General features: G+C 45.6%; 1 protein-coding gene across 2 annotated transcripts in view; it reads right to left on the bottom strand.

Moving 5' to 3' along the window:
* DOCK2 (dedicator of cytokinesis 2) overlaps positions 1 to 21,203 on the bottom strand; it is a 475,105-nt gene that overhangs the window by 48,634 nt on the left and 405,268 nt on the right. For both annotated transcript variants that reach the window (XM_032403689.1, XM_032403690.1), the window contains 3 exons: positions 19,023 to 19,123; positions 18,866 to 18,924; positions 8,048 to 8,196 (listed from right to left, as the gene is read on the bottom strand). In XM_032403689.1, coding sequence (XP_032259580.1) covers positions 8,048 to 8,196; positions 18,866 to 18,924; positions 19,023 to 19,123 — 309 coding nt within the window. The remainder of the gene's footprint in view (positions 1 to 8,047; positions 8,197 to 18,865; positions 18,925 to 19,022; positions 19,124 to 21,203) is intronic.

Raw genomic sequence — 21,203 nt, 5'->3', positions numbered from 1 at the left:
TTGGATGCTTAACCGACGGAGCCACCCAGGTGCCCCAAGGAGGATCACTGTTAAATGTGAAAGTGCATGAAGAGCAGATAGCCCTGGACTGGCTCTACTTCAGTAAGTGTCAGGTATTAATACTCATGAGGAAGGAGAGGCTCAGGGAATTTAAGTGGCTTGTCTAAAGTCTCAGATGAATGACAAAGACCTTTTGGCAGGCTCTTTTCAGTGCACAAAGGATCAAGCCCAGTCTAGTTGGTTGGAGTCTTCAGGTGATTGAAGGCAGGGGCTGGAGTCACTCTTCCCTCAGCTCACATCTGTCGTGCCATCGTTCCCTCACTTTTGGGTGCTCAGGGCCGAAGGAAAGGACCAGAAGCTGACACAGCACAAATGAGAAAATTTTCTGTGAGTTTCTACATTTGGGGAAGATTTATGGAAGGAGATACATAAAACCTGGAAGATGGATAGGATTGTGATAAATATGAAAAGGAAGGGAATTCTAGGCAGGAGGCATGCCTAATAGTGAGCAAAGGGTGGAGGTAGGAATGCAGAGAAAAATGAGGAAAGCTGTTCAGCAGGAGCAGAGTTCAAGAAAGAGAGAAAGGAAAAAAATTAGAATGAAGACCTAGATGGGGGCCAATATGACAAGGGTCTGGGCTGCCAGTCTGCACTTGAATCATGGACCTTATATGATGCATTGTACTAAGCATCTTGTAGGCATAATATCATCCAGAGTCAAGGGTTGGTGCTATGTTGATTAGAGATGTCTACTAAGCAAGCCTAGGACAGGAAGAATACAGCTGAAGGACTACAAGCATGGGCTCTGATGTTAGACTGTCTGGAAGTCTAGATGTGTCTGCTTCATTCCCTCCACCATCTTGGGAAAGCTAGTAGGTCTTTCTAATCCTGTTTCAGAGTTTATATTAGGGGTCAGCAAACATTTTCTGTAAAGGGCCAGATTGCAAATTTTAGGCTTTGCAGGTTGGATAGTCTTTGTCACAACTACTCAGCTCTGCTGCTGTAACACAAAAGCAACCATAGGTAATACATAGACAGATCAGCATGGCTGTATTCCAATAAAACTTTATTTACAAAAACAGGTAGCAGGACAGATTTGGCTTATCAATAATAGTAGTACCTACTGCATGGGGGTAGTTAGGAGGGCTGGAGGAGATTTCATACATAAAGCACCAGGGGAAAGCATAAACTCACATATGCATTGGGTTTACTCATCTGTTTATGATTACTGCTAATGTTATTGCTATTACTGCTGAATGTTACTGGAAAGCAGCTCTGGGGGAGAAAAAACAGCATTTTTTCTTGTCTAAGTTGTTCAATGGTAAATGTTGGCATGATTCCTCCTCATGTGATGAACTTGCCTTTAGAGCAGAGAAGTGCATGGGATAAATAAGCACTTGTCATAGGGTCACAAAAGAGCCTGCAGGGAAGGAAATTACAGGGTGCCAGGGCTTGTGCAGAGCTGGATGATGCCATACCATGCCTGAGCCCTCCAGGGCAGGTCGGAGAGTGAGGGTTCAGTCAGGCACACCCCAGAGCAGACTATGGCCGGTTTTGCTCCCCAGCAGGGACTGTGCTCTGGAGTGGCTATGAGCACAGCTTTTGGCATCCAAGAGACTTAGTTTGAGTCTTGCTTTGACTTTTTTCCCTACTATGTGACCTTGGGCAAGTTAATAAGCTTTCTGGGGCTCAATTTTCTCATCTATTACATGGAGATTTAAAACAGCACCTACTTAGAGTGGTGCTGGGAGGAGTTAATGGGAAAACACGTAAAAGGCTTAGCGTGGCGCTTGGCACATAGTAAGTGCTCAATAATTGTTAGCAATTATCATCATGACATTGTTGACATTGTCATTGTCAATAGCATCATAATCTCACTTAGTCTTTACAATAGCCAAGGGGGATGGTTATCATCATTCCTATTTTATAAAGAAGGAAACTGAGGGAAAGTGGAACCTTTGTCTTGGGTTTCAAAGGATGGATAGACTTGACCAGAGTAGGCCCAAGGGCCCAGCATTTGCTCCCAAACATACACTATGCTGTGCCACTGTGCAGAGCTTCTGGCTTCTCCAAATCGATTCCATTTTCATCCACAGCTACACAACTGCATCACATTGTTGACTCCTCCCCCATCCCTGCAAGGTGGGTATTCCTTAAGGAGCAGCTGCAGGCTACTTTCACAGTAGTCAATGCTACCGAGGCCCAATACACATCTTAAAAAGCCCTAGTCAGAGAAAAGGAAATGAACTCTAGGAGCCCAGCCCTCCTGGGTGGGCCTCCCTCTTCTAGCACAATGACTCATGGAGGCCTCACTTTTTTTTTTTTTTTTTTTTTTTTTTTTAAAGATTTTTATTTATTTGACAGAGAGAGACACAGCCAGAGAGGGAACACAAGCAGGGGGAGTGGGAGAGGGAGAAGCAGGCTTCCCGCGGAGCAGAGAGCCCGATGTGGGGCTCGATCCCAGGACCCTGGGATCATGACCTGAGCCGAAGGCAGACGCTTAACGACTGAGCCACCCAGGCGCCCCTGGAGGCCTCACTTTTGCATCATGCCTTCCCTGCATTGCTTCTGCTGCCTCTCCTGACTGCTTGAGAACATCTTGGCTATTTTCATTATTTGTGTGCCTAGAATCCTGCAGGAGTGTGAAATTTAGGAAACAAGAGCTCTTCTTCAAAGGTATGGTGTTAACTTTGACTTTGTATGGGAGGGGCAGAGATAGTGTGAAATGCCAGGTTGGCAGAGAGATAGAAGGGATGGAACTGGCCTCAGTAAGTCAGACTGTGGCCTCCCTTGTTAATGAAATGCTGGTTTTCTGGGGGTGGATGGAAGCAGACTTGGGGCAGGGTTGGGGAAGAGCTGGAGACAATAATGTCATGTAAGAAGGGAGTCAGGGCAGCTTCCTAATTTTCTTGGAGTTGTCTTGTCCCTGCCTGCTCCAGATCATCCCCTGTAGAGCTCTGGTTTGGGAACCTATAATGGTATTATGATATTCATTTGACAGATAAAGAAACTGGGGCTGAAAGAGGTTAAATAACTTACCCAAATTTATCCAGCCCATAAGCAGCAAACCTATCTGACTCTAAAATACAATGTCCACAATACAGTAGGTGTCCAGTATATATTTACTGAATCGATTGCTCTTTTCCACATTATGTTCTAAGCCATTTGAATCACCACCTTACTCCATGCCAAGACTCAGTTTCAGTGGGATCTGCTAAACTGATATTTCTGTCCATTAATTCATTCACCAAGCAATTACTGACCTTGTGCTATGTTCTAGCTGCTGCTCTAGGTGCTGCTATCAAATCCTATTACCTCTTCCATCTCTGAGAGAGGGATTTCCTCTGGAACCTCCTGCCTGCTACAGCTCAGACCCTCAGGCTGATTGTTCCACAGTCCCGTTCTACGATCTGTATCATAGGTAACCACTCTTCTCAGTCTCTGTGCCCCAGGACTCCCACTCCTTCCCACCAACTTCACCTAGAAACCCAAAACCCCTCCCTCTACAAAGAATTGGCCTGGAAGACAGCTGGTCTACCCAGCCTCTGTGGATTACTCAAGCAAAGGTCAGCTACACTCATTACTCTACATTATGAAAATATTCACTGGAATACTCCTCCCTGTGCCAAGGCTTTTCCTCTGAAATGTGGTAGGATGCAGGTTTAAATGCCTCCATTCATCCTGAGAACACTGATGTGGTTCCCACCACATTTATGACAGGCACTTGATAGGAGCTAGGAGTTCAGGAATGAGAGATTGGCTTCAGCCCTAAAAGAACTCATGGTCTTGCGACAAAGACAGATATATGAGGAGATCGTCATGCAATGTGGGACAAGTGATATGCCTGAGCCCCATGCAGGCAGGACAAGATGCATTTCACCCTGACCAGGTACAGTCATACCAGGTGCCACATACAAATGTGGCAACCCAAGGCTCCTTTTGCCGAAACTGCCCTGTCCATAGCCCCACCAAGGGAATTATGGAGTGTACCAGGGATGGGACACCCAGTCTGAGGCATAGGACAGAAACCCCTGAGATGGTCTTGGGTGAAGTGCTGTACTCATGAGGGATAAAAGTTATCAGTCAAATGCATCAGCTGTCTTATTTGGGCTAGAGGAGAAGGCAGGGAAATCTGGCAATGGGGTTGCAAAAGAAACTCATAGCAGAAAGAGAGATTGCCCCAGAGCCTTCTTTTCCCCACCCCCACCCCCTCTTAAGTCCATCAGTGTCTAACCCCTTCCTGTCCTAGTTGCAGCCCTTGCACATCCTGCTTGAGCAAATCTGTCTTTTGCATCCATATGAACCACTGCCTCAGGAAGCACAAAGGGCTGTCTCAAAACGTGAGGCCTCAGCTGAAGTAGAATCTCTGAGTAGGCTAAGTAGAATCTCTTCAGGTGAAGAAATCAAAGGAAGAGCCTGAGCAAAGGCAGGCCAGCAAGAGAAACACAAGATGTTGGCTACCAGGCCAGGGGGCACGGTGTGAACTGGGAGCAAGGGTCCTGCTCACTTTTACTCTTGGTTCTGCTATTTCCTTTAAGAAACTCAATTTTTGGAAAGGTAAGGCTGTCATCTTACAGGCATCTGGTTCTTAGCTGATAATTTTGGCATCATTCCCTAATGCTAGTTTGCAAGAAATGCCTCCTGGATTTCAGACCCCGTTCCAGGGTTCACTCTGGATTTGGCCATCAGGGCTGCTTGGGGTTCATGAGGGATTGGCTTCCTCCTTTCCTGGGGACACCTTCCAGGGCTGCTTACTTTGAACCAAGGAGACATGCCTGGATCTGCTCATTCCATAGCTGAGCTCCCACCAAGCACAACAGCTGGTTTTTTCATGGAAAGCTGCCCCATTAGTCAGCCTGATTGTCCTGTCTCTTTTGATAAGGGAAAAATTAGGAGAAGCAATTGGGGAACATTATTACAAGGAACATAGCTTGGAGCGAGGAGTCCAAGGATGACCCCCATTCATGGAAAACAGGTGGGTAGATGTCATGGGGATGCCACAATAAGGAAATCCTTTAGGACACACACACACAAAAAAAATCATAGGCAAGCCTCTGAAGGCTACTAAACACATGAGGACACTAACACAACTGTCAGATCATAATCCAGAAATGAAGGGCTTGCTTGTTTTTTAAATATGGCATACTATCAGGTACTTGGAGTGTTTCCTTTGCACACCTGCTCCCAGGACATCTCCTGAGCCAGCTGGTACATACACCTCTGGAGGGAATGCTGACCTGAGCGTAAGTGTGATGCCCTTCATCTCACATTGTGTGCCCTCTACATGTTCCCAAGCTTCACACACTTCACTTCCCCCTTAAAAGGCAGCAGACTGCAAACTGCCTTTAAACACACACTCTGGGTTTCACCTTCCAGTCCCCCAGATCCCAACTGGTTGGATATGGTATCTTCCTCTATCTGACCTCCTGAACCTGATTTCTTTTCAGGCTCTTCGCCGAGGGGACAGCTGGTCACTAGCCTTTCTGGGACTAGAGAGCTCCTGCTAATTAATCCCTGGGCAGGAGAGTACCCTCTCACACTGGTATTATCAGAGCTAATTACAGATCTTCCTCAGTTTGTACTGGGGTTATGTCCTGATAAACCCACTGCAAGTTGAAAATATAGTTAAGCTGAAAATGCATTTAAAATCCCTAACCTACTGAACATCATAGCTTAGCCCAGCCTACCTTAAACATGTTTAGGACACTTACATTGCCTATGGTTGGGCAAAATCATCCAATGCAAAACCTACTTTATAATACAATGTTGATTAGCTCATGAAATTTACTGAATATTATACTGAAAGTGAAAGAAGGATAGTTGTATAGGCATAGAATGGCTCTAAGTATAGCAGTTGTTTACCCTCATGATCATGTGGCTGACTGGGAGCGAGGGCTACTGCTGCTGTCCAGTATCACGAGAGAGAATCTACTCCATGTTGCCAGCCCAGAAAAAGATCAAAATTCAAAATTCACAGTAAGGTTTTTTACTGAATGTATATCACTTTCACACCATCGTAGAGTCAAAATATCGTAAATCGAACCAATGTAAGTTGAGGACCACCTGTAGTGTCTTTTTCCCCTTAGAACAATGTTTTCCAAGGTGATTGGCAGAATGGCATAGCTAATTGATACTTCCTGCACAAATAAGTTTGGGAAATTGAGCAGGTCTGTTTACGGTGGAATGCCTCAGTGCTTTGACTATGTTAATGTGCACTGGAAATCTCCAAGAGGGGCTACCGTATGCAGTGGCTTCCAAAGGTATTCAGCCTCGAAACCCGCTTCCCTAGAGCATCTGTTTGGATTAGTGCTCCATGGAACATATTTTGAGAAACCACTGCTGGAGAGAATGCCATGCATTCTTTTAGTCAGCCAACATTTACTGTGACAATACCAGGGACTGGATAATGTTGTAGGCACAGCATGGTTTGGGGACTATAGTGACTTGTGTGTTGCAGTCTCTGCCCCATCTCTTTGTTGACATATGACTTTGGGCAAGTGATTTTACCTCTCTAGGCTTCAATATTTTCATCTTTAAAATGGGTATGATCATGCTACCTAACTCATAGGGTTGCAATAAATAAGATCATATGAACTAAATAGGGAAAGTACTTATAGTGCCTGGCACATAGTAAGCACCCAGTTCATGGCAGCCATTTCTGTCATCATCATCACTGTTATTAGATAAGGATGAGGAGGATGCAGAGAATACTCAGGAATGAGTATAAGGCAAGGCAGTATATAATCATCATACCTCAGAGAGATAAAATGATGTAGGCATAGAGGGAAAGGTTTCTTAATGGACCCAGTTCAGCAATGGACTTTGCAGGATCAGTAGGAGTTTAGGTGTTGGCAGGCAGGACTGTGAACAGGGCAGAGTAGTAGCAGGAAGGAGAAACATACGGAGGAAGATGCTGACCGAGGCACCCCAATTCAGGTGAGCTGTGGGAATAGCTGGAGAACAGGTGAGGTGGGAAAAGAGGTGGGGATAATGGCTGACAAGGCTGACCGAAGGCCAGAGCAAGGAGGGCCCTGAACACAGGCAGAAGGGTTTGGACGTTACTGGGTGAGGATTAGAGAACCAATAAGCAAGAAAGGGGTAAGATCTGTAAGGATTTTAAGGAAAGGCAGTTTGGAACCTGCTGCCTTTTAAGTACCTGTTTTAAGGGAAATTGTTTGGTGGCAGGAGATGGTCTAGAATGAGAGGCAGAAATGCTGGGGGAGGAGGAGGAAGAGCCCATTAGGGGTAAAACCAGGTGGGAAGGTGTGGCGGAGAGGACAGGGGGTCAAGATCCGAGGGAACCACTAAGGCAGCCTGACAAGACTTAAACACCAACCTTCCTGAACTGTGCGAAACTACTGAACACTGCCAGGAACCTATCATGGAAATGGGTGCCTACTGCACCGTCAGAAGCTTCTGTAGTGACTGGGCTGAGAAAGTGGTCCTCGTTCGTCAAGCTTGACAGGACTTTTCAATGAAAATACTTGGCCAAAGACACTTGTGCTTCATGCAAGTTGCTCCCTCCCTCCATGCTGGGGAAAGCCTCCTATTGCCATGGCAGCTCCACAGGTCTCTCCTGGGCAGCGGGCCTCTGACACCATCCGCTGTCAATTTTGACTCATGGCTGAGTATGACTCCTGGGAGGGTCAGCTCTTTCTAGACAATATCAATCTTCCAGGTTGTCCCAGAATAGAAAGTGCTGGACAGAGGCAGGCACAAGATGGGGGCAGGTGGGAGTGGAGGGCTCTTTGGACACACCCTGAGGGAACTCCTAGGTAGGGAAGTAGGGTACTTGTACTATTGAGAAAGGGACCAAGCTGATCCACAGCAAGAAAGTGCATTTTAATCTTGGCCTTGGGCAGGAAAGCATGATAGAATGGTGACCAAATCCGATCTGCCAGGTCATTCTGGGCACATGAATAATGTCCCTATCCTACCGTCAAGCCCCTGAATGAAGCCCAGGCAGATGGAACGAGGATATTATTATAGGGAAATGGGCTAGGGATTAGGGAGGATGGCATGAGTTTCCAGCCTCATTTTTTTTTACCTTTTTGAAATCCCCACTCCTTTGATATTCACACAGCATCATGTCGAAGAAGATTGGTATGGTGGCTTTCCGGAGCTCAGCCTCAGGGATAAGTGTCATCTCCAATATAGGTCCCACCATGCCTGGGATGAAGCAGATTTTGTTCTGGCCTGTAAGAGAAGAGGAACACGGACACATAAAACAGTTTTTGTGATGCACAGATGCTCCTCAGACCAAGCCTGGGGAAAGAAAAAAAAAGGGAGGCAGAATAGTAGAAATAATAGTTAACACTTATATAGTTGTTTACGGGAGCCAGGCACCATTGTGAACGCTTTCCATATATTAACTCCTGTAAGAGGTTCATGCATCATCCAGAATGAGCTGTTATTAAGGATAATAACATGGGTACGTGTAAAGCACATCACTGTTTACAAGGGTTTTCACCTGCATGGTCTCCTTGGCAAATGGAGCCCTGACAGATTATGTTAGTGATGGCAAATCACAGAGATATTTGAAATTATGCCTGCTCATATCACAAACCATGTTTCTGAGACTGGAGAACATGCTTTTAGCAACTGTTTCATGAAACAAGAAAAGCAAAATTTGCTGCTAAGAATCTGCTATAATAGTAGGGTCAGTGGAATCCCTCCCCTTGAGGGAACTGTACGGCCAATGGAATGATGGATGGCAAGGCATTCCCACAACCCTCCCCTGGCTCTTGGCATTCTAGCTATGCTGGCCTGCTTCCAGTGTCGCAAATTCACTTTGTGTCCTCCCCCGCCAGGCCTACGCACACACTGCTCCTTTGTTGATAATAGTTTTTTTTCCCTGTCTGTGCCCCAGTACCCCCACTGTCACCTGGATTCCCCTGGATGGGTCCCAGGGGATATGTTGAGAAAGCCCCCAGCACATGCCCCCCAACCCCAGCGAAGTCAGAACCCCTGCACTGGCTTCTTGTGTTGGGCCTTCTCACCCAAATTTGCAATGATGGCTTCATTGTGGAATAATATGATAAATGTCTGCCTGCCCCATTTCATGAGAGTGTGAAACAATGTCTGTTCTCACCTCTGTATCTGTGGCACTGAGTATAGGACATTTAGATGTTCAATAAATATCTATTGAATGAAGAAATAAATTTGTCTAGCTCCTACACTCACGAGCTAAATGACTTGGATATGCATCTTATAAAAATGCAATAGCAACACCCACTTGTTGAGAAGACCATGTGAAAATACACCTGTGTGTTACTTAGCACAGAGCCTGGAAGAATCAGCACCCGGGGGCATGGCTAGTGTGGCCCAGTGGTTAAGGGCACCGATCCTGGAGCTAGATGGCCTGAATTTATAAACTGACTCCACCATCAACTAGCTATGTGATGTTGGACAAGCTGATTGTACCGCTTGGGGCCTCAGTGTCCTCATTTGTAACATGAGAGAATAATAGTATTCATTTGATAGGGTCATCGTGGAGAATACATGGACGATTATTTCCCAAGCACCCAGAACTGTGCTTGCCACGTGGCATACTTGACACAATGTTAGCTATTGCTCTTCGGATGTTTGACCAGAATGGACCACTGAGGGCAGCCTTGTTGAGCAGAACTAAGCAGACTCTTGAGAATACACACAGGAGATGTGGCAGAGAAGAGGCACGAAGAGGGGCACTTAGGAGCTGCAGGGACTTCCTGCAGAGTGAGGTCAAGCATATCCACATAGCCCTCTCATTGAAGCTGACGCCTGGCTGTTCCATCAGCAGCTGCCTCTTTCTTCTGAGTCTCAGAGCCTAAGAATCCCATCCGGGTTTTCTCCATTCTTAGGACAACACTGGAGGTCTTTACCTGGGGCAGAGAGCTTCTGGGGGTGCAGAAACTCAGGTGGCATGGTGTACAGCCTGGTGCTGTTGCTTTCAATTAAAGCTCAGAAAAGGAGCCAAGAGGGAAGGCAGCAAGAAAATGAATTTTCATTCAGTCTAAATGAGGCTTAATGTTCAAGTATTTCCCCAGAATTCAGATAAAAAAGGCATCATCCTCAGACTATCTTCAGTTAGTGAGAATGAAGTGGTGAAGTCAGGCAGAGAGTTGAGTGAAATATAAAGACACTCTTCCAGGATATCTGCTTCATTATATGATGCATTTGGATTACACTTGAGCTTCAAGCCTTTGTTTTGGCCCAAATAGAAAAGAAAAAAAAAAAAAAATTTTACTTTCTAGCAGGTTTATAGTAATTGTTAATCTAGGTTTTTTATTTTGTCCTTCAAGATCCTTTAAACCCACAGTGGGGTTTTAAAATTCAAAGTCAAGTGCAATAATAAGTAGAAAGTAAATGGGAAACTGTCAGATAAGCCACCATGGAATGGAGAAATTACTTATGCAACAAAGGCCTTTAGAATACTGGAGGCCATTGGCTATGATAAGGATATATTTAAGATGGTTTAAAATAAAGAGTGGACATGCTGTAGACCAGGGATTTCTTAAGATACTTTTGACCTGCATTCTTTGCAGTAAGTTGAAGAGATGTTTGGAAGAATAGGGAAAATGAAGAGAGATGCTGATCTCTAAATACAATGTGAGCTGAATGCCCCTTACAATGCTTCATGAAGAAATTTTACTCATTTACATCAAAAATGGAATTTCAGCTCATTGGATTTTGTGTTCAAATAATCTGAATGTGCATGTATGTGTGTCTTTATATACTTAGACACGTGTGCATGTGCACACACAGAACATATTTGTAGCTAATTGAATGCAAACTCATTTGGGGGAAAAAAAATCCTCATTCAAGAGACACACCTGCTGCTGTATTCAAAAAAAGGCAAGGCAAGGAATCAGTAAGAGGGTCTTTTTTCATATAATGGAGGTTGAATCTCACTGAGAACAGATACCAACTAGAAAAGGCTTTTAAAGTGCCAATAAGCCAGCAGGATAAATCCAAATGCCAAATTACATAGGCTCTGGGAAAGGCTCTGGTGGTAATGGGACTGCAGAGAAGAGCTTCAGTGTGTGGGTGGAAAGGAGTCCTGTGTGTTCCTTGGCCTGGCTTTCTAATCTGTACAATGGCCTCATCTATCACCTTTCAGGAGGAGACTATAAGACTGTACGCAAAGGGTATGAGGGCACTAAGAAGATGACCTGGCATAAAAGAAAGAGGGAGTAAGGGAGGTGGGAGGGAAGGAGGAAGGAAGGAGACCATCACTGCGAGCCTGCTGAGAGGAGTGGAACACGTCACTGACCTTGTGAGGCCGATAGGGACAGAAGGGGCACTCTTTCGGAGAGTATATGGCTCTTTAAAGGTGGGCACAGACTCTGAAATGAACAGGGAGGAGGACTCTGAAATAAAGCTGGGCTGAAATGGAAAGATCACTCATTCAGTTCAAAAGGGGAAGAACCCAGATCTCTGCTGCTCTGACTCAGGCTTGGAGAAGCTCCTTTCTGGCACTGTTCCGAGACAGGCAGTCTGTTTGCTCCTCATCATCCAGCATGTGCCCGGCTCCAGATCCCTTCCAGGCCTGTAGAACCACTGAGCCCTACAACCTGGATTGGGTCCCACTGCCACCACTCCATGGCTGTGTGGCTTTGTCATTTAACCTCCCCGAGCCTCTGTTATCTCATCTGTAAAATGGAGATAAAAGTAATCCCTGCCTGGTAGGATTGTTGAGAAGCTTAGAAGAGTTAATATAGACAAAGGGCTCCGCAGAGGGTCTGGCTCATTAGAAAGGCTCAGGAAGTACTGATGGTGATTGTGGTGATTTTGGTGATGATGGTGAGTACGATCAGCTCAGCCTCTTCTGGATTCTGAAAGAAGCAACATGCAAAGACATGTTCCAGCTCACAGAGCTCCCTGGAGCTCTTCATGGAACTTTTTAGGCCTGTGAGTTTATTTGTTCACCTCCAGAGTAAAGAGCAGGCATGGGGAGAGAGTCAGGACGGATTTATCTTCTCTCCCATGGCGGACACTCACGACCCTCCTGACTGTTCTCTATGCTATCTAAATATTTTATAATCTGTCCTCAAGTTGTTTGAAAAGCCCCAATCTGACCATGCTGATCCACAGTTTACAATCCTTCCATGGATTCTGCTGCTCTTGGGACCCAGCTCCGCAGGCCCATTTGGTCCGATGCTCCCACTCCATGACCCATCTCTTCCTCTTGCATGCCTGCCCTCCCTCCATGGCCTGCCCCTCCTCCTCCGGCCTGCATGTGTGCCGTGCCCTGGCCACCATGCTCCCCCTTCCCTCTCCCTGACCCCATTTCCACGATGGACCCTACACCCACCTGCCCTCACAAATAAATCCCATTCATTCTCCAGTGTCATTCTACTGAATATGGAAGGTACAGCCACATGTATCTTTGCAGCACTTGAGGTTAGTCCAAGCGGAGATGTGCTGTGAGTATGAAAAGCCCACAGATTTCAAAGAATGAGTTCTGGGAAACCAAAAACAAAAGTAATATATCTCAATGTTTTGTATTGATTACATGTTGAAATGATAAGATTTTGGAATATGGGGTTAAATAAAATATATTGTAACATTAATCTCACTATTTCTTTTTACTTTAAAAAAACCTATGGCCATCAGAGCATTCGCATTTAGATGGGTGGCTCACATTCCAGTCCCACAGGACAGTATTGCTCTGGAGTAAGGTTCTTTACTCTTCCTCACCCAGGCCACCCTGGGCTCACTCAGGAGGCAGGCATCCCTTGTAGACTTCCCGGGTGCCACAGGCTTCTGCTCTGCAGGTATCCCCCCCTGGACCGCAATGAAACAGCTTTGCAATTAGTAGGTTACCATTCAATGCAACGGCCACAAATCCATGAGGTCAAGCGCTGTATCTCTAACCTGCTTCCAGTTGTAGCCCCAGCCTCAGGCACAGTGCCTGTCATGTAGAAGGTACTTTTATTAGTTTCCTGTTGTTGCTGTTGTAAATCACCATAAACTTAGTGGCTTAACACAGTACAAATTTCTTATCTTATACTTCTGGAGGTTAGAAGTCTGAAATGGGTTTCATTGACCTAAGATCAAGGTGTGAGCAGGGCTGAGTGCCTTTTGGAGGGTCTCAGGGAAGAAACTATGCGCTTTCCTTTTCCAGCTTCTAGAGGCCACCTACATTCCTTGGCTCCTGGTCTCTTCCTCCACCTCCAAAGCCAGCAGGGAATCTTCTTCAAATCCCTCTCTGACTCCCCAGTCTTCTTTTATTCATTTCTAAGACCCCTGTAGTTGCAGTGGGTCCACCTGGATAGTCCAGGATACTCGCACCATCTTCAAGATTCTTAATCATGTCTGAAAAGTCCGCTTTGTAAGGTGATAGATCCACAGTTTCTAGGGATTAGGACATGGACATCTTTGGGGAAATGTTATTGGGCCTACCACAGTGCTCAATATTTGTTGTTAATTGAATGAATCACTAATTGAATGGCTGGCTGGCTGGATGGATGTCTCTGTAATCCCATTTTCTATTTCTTGCCAGTAGCTTCTTCCCAACCCTAAGAAGCCATGCTTAGTGCAGGCTGGTTGCTCTCCTGGAACACCTGTCCTTTCCCCTCTTTCTTTCAGTCTGGACACAGGCCAACCTGGGGTCTCATTCAAGAGCCATTTGCCCCAGTGGAGCATCTGTATTGTCCTCATCTACCTCCCATTTGCCTCAAGTCTTCAGTCTCCACCACACATTTCATGTTAAAGAACACACTCTTAGTTTGTTCTACTCTTAGAACTAAATGGTGGCTCTTCCTGGCAAGGCAGGGACCATGCCTTATCCTTCCTCAACTCTCCTACCCTTCCCTGGAGCTTAGTGCTGAGCTGGGCACTCCATAGATGTTAAAAAAAGTAAAGGCCCAGTTGCTCTCACAGCTTTGCCAGGAGTGACCTCCCTACATACAAGGCCATGATGCCAGTCACTAGAACTTGTCTTTCTTTCTCACAAAGACTCTTAACACAGCAGCCTGACGTTAACCTAAGTGAATGTGGAATGGTTAAGTGCAGTCATTTTGGCAAAATGTGCATTGCTTCACTCCAAGCAGAAATCAAATGTTATGATGTTACACTATCAGGAAAAGTACATTCCATTTGGCATAGTCCCAAGATCTAAAAACACAATGGTATTAACCCTTTAGTGGCCTGGTCCTAGTAACAAGATGTGGTCCTTCTCTCCATCAATACCTCCCCACATGTACCCTCTCTCACAAAAGCACACACACACACAGGCATGCACACACATATTTGTCTAGGCTTTTCTCTGAAGAACGCTGAATAATCTTCAAGCCTGAGATTATCTTTGCAAAGAGCTATCTCATAATCATAGGATTGCTCAAATCTTTCCTGATGAGAAGAAGAAGATGATGATACTGATGATCATGGTGATGACGCCCTGATTGCTTTGGGCATTAAAATAAAATATAAAAGGTTAACATGCATTATGATTTACTCATTATCCATAGTCTCTGAAAAACAGTTTGCTATTTCACACTCTTTGAAAATAATTTGCATATTCTGAAAAGAAATATTAGTAAGAACATTTGGACTTAGGATCAAGAGACAGGTTCTTTCACCTCAGCTGAGTCACTGATTTGTTGTTGACCTTGAATGTCCTTATGCCTCTCTGGGCCTCAGTGAGCTCACCTATAAAATGGGGGGTGGGTTGAATTAGATGCCATACCAATTAGGGATGTAACAGGCATCTGATTACCATGGCTAAACTGAGTAAGTTCTGCTTTAGCTTTCTCCCTTAACAAGGAGTCTAAAGATGGTCAGTCTAGAGCTACTCCTCCATCTTTATCATATGACTTTTATCTTTATAGCTTCAAACTGGCTATTATACCTCCAGGCAGCTCGTTGTTTTCCAGAAAGGAAGACGGGTGAGGACTATGGGCAAAACATGTGTTGTGTTCACTGAATTTGTCCCTTTCCCTTTAGTTTTAACTGGACAACATGGCTTTCCTGAAACCCCAACAAGTTTGTTTCTGCTGATTCTCTTTGGACAGAGATGGATCACATGGCCATCACCTGCTACAAGACATTGTTAACTGAGCAAATTATGGCATGAAAAAAAAAACAAAAACAGGATTCAGTTAAGCAGGAAGAAGGGAAGAATGGCTATTGTGTGGGCTCTCAGCTGTGCCTGCCACAAATGGCTTCGAAGTTTCACTTGGTCTTGGATATTCCATGGATTGTACTTTAAAACCTATTATTACCCACTACATTCGTCTCTAGTGTATACAGTGCTTGGTCCTGGTTTGGATTAGCAGGTTAACTTCATTAGCACACTAGGAGAAAGCATGCTAATGCCAAGATCTAGTAGAACACAAGATGGGGTGGGTGGGGATGGGGAATTACCCATTCACTCTGCCTCCTCTGTCTGTTCTCTTACCCCTGAAGGAGACAGGCAAGGAGAAGGCAGCTATGCAACTAATAAGTAACAGGAAAATCCCTTCAGGCTGATATACTTTCCTCTTTCTGGAAGTCCAGGCCACGGGGTGAGGAGGGTGGCCATCTTTGCAAAAGCATCCTTTACTTCTTGTTCCATGCAGTGGACATCTGTGACTTTGACCTCTCTACAACTCCATAAACCTCTTACTTTGGGAAACTCTACCTCCTTCAGTGGATGTAGGCTTGGTGGGACCATCAGTGGAGGAAGGCCAATAGAATGATGTCCCCTGGAGACAAGAACTTCAAGCAGGATGATGCAGGAATGGACCATGCTAAAGGCAAAGTTATGCCACCTGCCTTGGATCCTAGAGTGGCTCTGGCCCTGTCCTTCATAGCCTGGTTTTCCTTGCCCTTCTGATTAAGTACCTTCTCTGATTAAGGCAGGCATAGTCAGTTTCTCTTTCTTGAACTCCAAACCCTAACAAGTACATCTTTTAATTTCCTTAATTCATCCTACAGGTATTTGCAAACGGGGAGGATTCTGTGATGCTTTAGGACAGATACCCAGGCCAGGGTCCTTGCCCTGAATCTGCTTCTTAAGCACTATAGGACCTTGTACATCCCTCTTCACTTCTCTGTGTCTCAGTTTCCTCTTTTGTAAAATGGTGGGTTGGACTAGACCTGTCGGAGGTGCTTCAGGATTTCTCCCCAGAAAATCCTCAGGGGTCTACATGGGAGCTCAGGGGCGGCCCGTTATAATGGGCTCTGGGCCCCCCACCCCACTTCAATTAGAATAGCTTGGCTTTCAACCAATTTATGTATTGAGCATGAGATTCTTTTTTTTATTGGCCCTCAGCTAAAAATAAACATTTGAACAATTCTGGACAATATGATCTCTAAAGGGCCCTTCCAGCTCTGATGTTCTGTGATTCTAAGCAGGTGGAATATTTGGTAACATCTTTTCATTCATCAGCATAATTGGGAGTGCAGGAACGTCTGCCAAAACATAATCTATATCTAAATAAAATCTTCTGTGTGCAAAACAACGGCAATGAAGGACATTCTGGAAAGAGCAGGCTGTGTGGAAGAATTAGAGACAAACAAAGCACAGATCCCTGCTTTGCAATCCTGGCAATGCCTGGGCTGTAGGTGTGGGAAAGAAGGTCCACCCCAGCTGTATCTCGTCTTTGCTGTCATAAAGCAAAGAGTGCAAACTCCTACGCAAACCGAATCTGGGCCCCATGCTTTATTGGGCATATTCAGTGCTTTAAAAACTTCCAATTAGTTATCGTCAATATTCAGAAACTGGAAATACATTTAAAAATTGTGTTTCTTGGCTTCTTTTAAAAAACTGGAAGATGAGACATCATCAGCCTTGCATTTGAATGGGACAGCAATCGACCAGATGAGGACAGCAGCCGCCCCTTCTAGCTGGGGCACATTTGCTTCACGTTGTTCCAGGCCCAGCTACTTCTTCCCATGCTCCTGACCCTGTGGCCGTGTGCCAACTACCAGGTAGGTCTGCACATGCGCCATGCTTTTTTGTTTTTTCCTATTAAAGAGTAATGGCAAATGACACATAAAATATTTTTTATATCCCTGTCCTTATCCAAAGTGGAGAAATAAAACACAGACTGAGGAAGGCATGCTTTTCTAGAAAAAGAGAACAGAGACAGTATTTCTTTACAGAAGTGGTTGTCAAATAGGGGTCGTTTTGCACATCCCTCTCCCCCTCCCCAGGGACATTTGGCAATGCCTGGAGACTTTTTTGGTTGTCACAACTAGGGAGGATGCCGTTGGCATCTAGTGGGTACAAGTCAGGGATACTATTAAATATCCTGCAGTGCACAGGGTACCCCCACAACAAAGAACCATCCAACTCCAAATGTTGACAGTACCCGGCTCTACGGATGTCTGTGTGTCTAACATGCCCCGGCCCCTTCCCTCTTTGACATTACCTGCCTGGGCCCTGCCCTTCAGACACTAGTGATACAGGTCTGGTGTTGATGATGAAAGAGCCAGAACAGGAAAAGTAAGCTCTGTCCTGATGGGGTAAGGGGGAAAACAATGATAAAAATTCTGACCTGGGTGTGGCCTCCATGGCTTCACTCTCCTAGTTTTTGCTCTTATGAAACTCATAAGCACCCTGGGAGAAGGTGCTATTTCCCCAGATTATGCCCAGTGTCACTCCATCCCCTTGCTTTGGACCTCATAGCTTGTAAATGACAGGATAAGGCCCAAGGCAGGATGTGGCAGTCAGTTCTGGGCCTGGTTGCCCAGCTCTCCCTTTGATTTTGTAAAGCAATCCGTAGCCTTCCTGCTACCAGTGTGTGCTCTCAACCCGAGTCTGGTGCTGCCAGTGAGCACAGAGCAGCGACGGATAGTCTGTCCACTGTGCTTCCCCTACAGCAAATGGACCTTGATGGAAAGGGCAAGAAACTGCTGTCCAGGAAATCCAAAGAGAGCTGAAAGATACTAAGAAGGCTGGGAAAGCAAGAAGCAAAGTCAGGAGAGGTCATTTAGATTGAACCCCTAAAATAAGCACAATCCCTGTAAGTGGCTCCCCTGAAGAGGGTCACTGTCCAAGCCCAGGGCAGAGCAACTTGGCAGCAGAGGATCAAGGAGGGCACACACAAACTGGAGATGAAAATACCTCTTTACTTATAACTCTGCATCAATCCGTCCATTTATCCATTCATCTTTTCAAAGCACATATTTATGGAGCAAGATTCAGGCCTTGAGCAAGGTGTGTGGCCCCTATCCTCGCGGGACCCAAACCAAGCTCTGGGCCTCGCAGCTGTTTGATCTCAAGCAAGTTACTTCCCTCTCTGAGTTTCCTGATCAATAAAAGGAGGGGGAGTTTTTCCATCTTGTAGGAGGTGATGTGAAGGTTAAATAAGACCTACTTAGCGCAGGCCTGACTCAGAGGCTCAGTAAACGTCTCCCAGATTCCAGTTCCCCTTCCTTCCTCCCAGGGGTACCACATGGTTCACCCATGATTTCTGTAGCTCCCCGAGACAGGGGTGGCCTCTGAGGTCACCTGCCAGCTCACATCACGTCACAAAAGACCCTCATCTTCCACAGAACCACTTCTCCTCTGTGAGGTTGGAGGGTCGTGTGTAGATCACAACATCACCGACGAAGCTGGAGGCGGAGTGGCACACCACTCAGCAGGAAGTGTGCTTGTGATGTGTGAGGATATAAGTTCCTACAGCAGCCCTGCCCTTCCTCCTTTCTGTAAATTCCAATCTGACTTCTTAAGCCCTCAGAGGCACCAAGCAGAAGCAGACCCAGTTTGGGGGCGGGACGTGGGGATGGGCATTCTCTCTCATCAGGCACTTATCAAGGACCCGGAATACACACAGTGATAAACTGTTATTTCAAGCTCCCACCGCTGAAACCCCCGTGGCCCTCCAACAGATGGTCTTCAAGAAGGAGCCTGGCATGTGCAGATGTGTCTGTCTAGACGCATGTGCCTACTCACCCAGCTTGTACCACATATCACGGATGGAGAAGCCAATTAGCCGTCTCATGTCCCCGTACCTAGGAGAAACAACACATGTCATCTGCTTCAGGCTCCGTCTCCATCTCCGAAATTCTCATGAAACCCCCACTTCAGGAGACCCAAATGGGCAACCTACTTATTGAGGATTTTGTTGTATTTGGCGTGCGAGAACTGCTCCAGCTGCAGAGAGTCCTGAGTGATAAAAGCCACCGCCAGATGAAAATAGTTGTTCCACAGCTGTAAATGAAGGAAGAAAGAACAGTTATGGTGAGGGTCTGCAGTGGGAAAGTGAATTAAATGCTGGGCAGTGTGAATAATTTATGAAGATGGCAGAAGAGAGTGACAGAACCCATTGCATTCTGTGCACTGCAATTTTCGAACTGGCACTGACTCTGAAATGAACATCCTGGCCAAAGCAAGGACAATGGATGGATTTCTCTAGGCGTTGACCACGTCCCCTCTCTGATGACAGGGCAAGGAGAGGGATTTTAGGGCTGCTTTGAAAAAATTGCTTCATTTTATGTTTTGAAAGACAAATAACTCACCGGAGCTGAGTGCCCTGGCAGAATTAGAGGTTGATGAGGGTTATGTATTTCAGGGATTCTCAGCCTCTCTGGAAGTCCTCCTTAATCCACCTAACAGCTCACAGGACCAGCCTGCAACCCATTCTGTCTTAGAATATTTTGCCTTCTCCTCACACTTAGTTCAATGGTTTCAAAGTATGGCCCCAGACCAGCAGCATCAGCATCACCTGGGAACCAGTTAGTAATGCAAATTCTCTGCCCCTCACCCAGCCCTACTGAATCAGACCCCAGAAAGCTGGATGTTTACAAGCACACTGGATAACTGTGATGCTCGTTGGAGTTCAAGAATCTCTGAGGGCCTAGTTTATATGTAGACTTATTGTAATTTTAACACTTACATGATCACTTGGTGCTAAATGCAAGAGTTAATACTAAACACCACTCCACTGGCTCGTGGTGAAATAGAGCCAACAAAGGGTTCAGCACATGGCAAGTGCTCCAAAAGATGAGATGCAGTGATGGTGATATTGATACAACCTACAGCACCCGAGAGATGGAGCCTCAGTGAACCCATCTGCAAAAGGGGCATTGTACCCACTGCAGAGGGCCGTAGTAAAGATGCCAGGAGATGATATATGTAAAGGGCATGATTCTCTGTAAGGGCTCAAAAGCACTTGTTAGCCATATTGTTCTTTTCATTAATCTAGTGATTCCTTTGGTACCAAAGCAAATAGTACAACCTGGCCCCTTGAGTGCTCAGGGCTATTATTACAAGATGCCAAGGCCCTACAAGGAACAGATGGGGGAGAGCTTTGTCGGACAAAGCTCATCCACTTTCAGCCCCCCTCAACACTGACAAGAGGAAGGGTAACACTAGCTAAAGAAATCACTCACCATTGAGACCTTCATCCTTAACTCAAAGATGTTCACTGGAGATTTCAGATGGCCAAGACCAAGTAAAAGGCAGTTCTACCCTTGATAACATCATTACTGCTGCCCAGAGTATTACTTTCAAATGGGCTTATGGTTCCAGTTTCAGATAGAAGAAAACAAGTACTTCATTTTTACCATGGTCCAGGTACTCTCCCATATATCCCTCCTTTCATCTCTCAAAACTTAGTAGCTATCATTCGTCCCATTTTATAGATGAAGAGACTGAGGCTTGGAGGGGGTAAGTATTTTTCCAAAGGTCACTTAGTTATATATACAGTAGATCTGGGATTTGAACTCAGGCCTTCTGATCAAGGCTCAGGACTCTTTCTACACACCGTGATCAGTCTTTGGCTGAGGATGCACTAATATATATTTATTGAACTCCTTCCCTGTGCCAGGCATTGTCATCATATGGGCACAGGGGGTGGTTATGCAGACGGCAGTCCCTACCCTCATACAGCTCACATTCTGTTGGCGGGATAAGTTTTTCTTTCTTGAAACTTTATCTCCCAGAGTCCAAAAGACCAAGCTGCTCCCGGTGTAGAGTGAAGCAGCCTCCCAGCTTGTGGTGTCCATCAGGTCAACTCTCCACACAGAGACCAGAGGATCTTTTTAAAACAAGTTGGGTTCTATCACTCCCTTCCTCAAAGTCCTTCAAAGGCTTCCCAAAACCATTAGAATTACATCTCGAGCCCTTCTGTTTCTGTAGTAACCCTGCTTATCCAAACACACTCGGCTGTCCTTCCTCCTCATGCCCCCATGACCTGCAGGTTCTGAAAATGTGCTGCTTTGGTCTAAGCCCAGACCTCACACCTCCTCACATTTAAGACCATATGAAAAAACAAGCCAGGGAAACAGAA

This window comes from Phoca vitulina, unplaced genomic scaffold (genome assembly GCF_004348235.1).
Source record: "Phoca vitulina isolate PV1807 unplaced genomic scaffold, GSC_HSeal_1.0 scaffold6, whole genome shotgun sequence".
NCBI lineage: Eukaryota > Metazoa > Chordata > Mammalia > Carnivora > Phocidae > Phoca > Phoca vitulina.
This window is presented reverse-complemented; position numbering and strand designations above follow the sequence as displayed.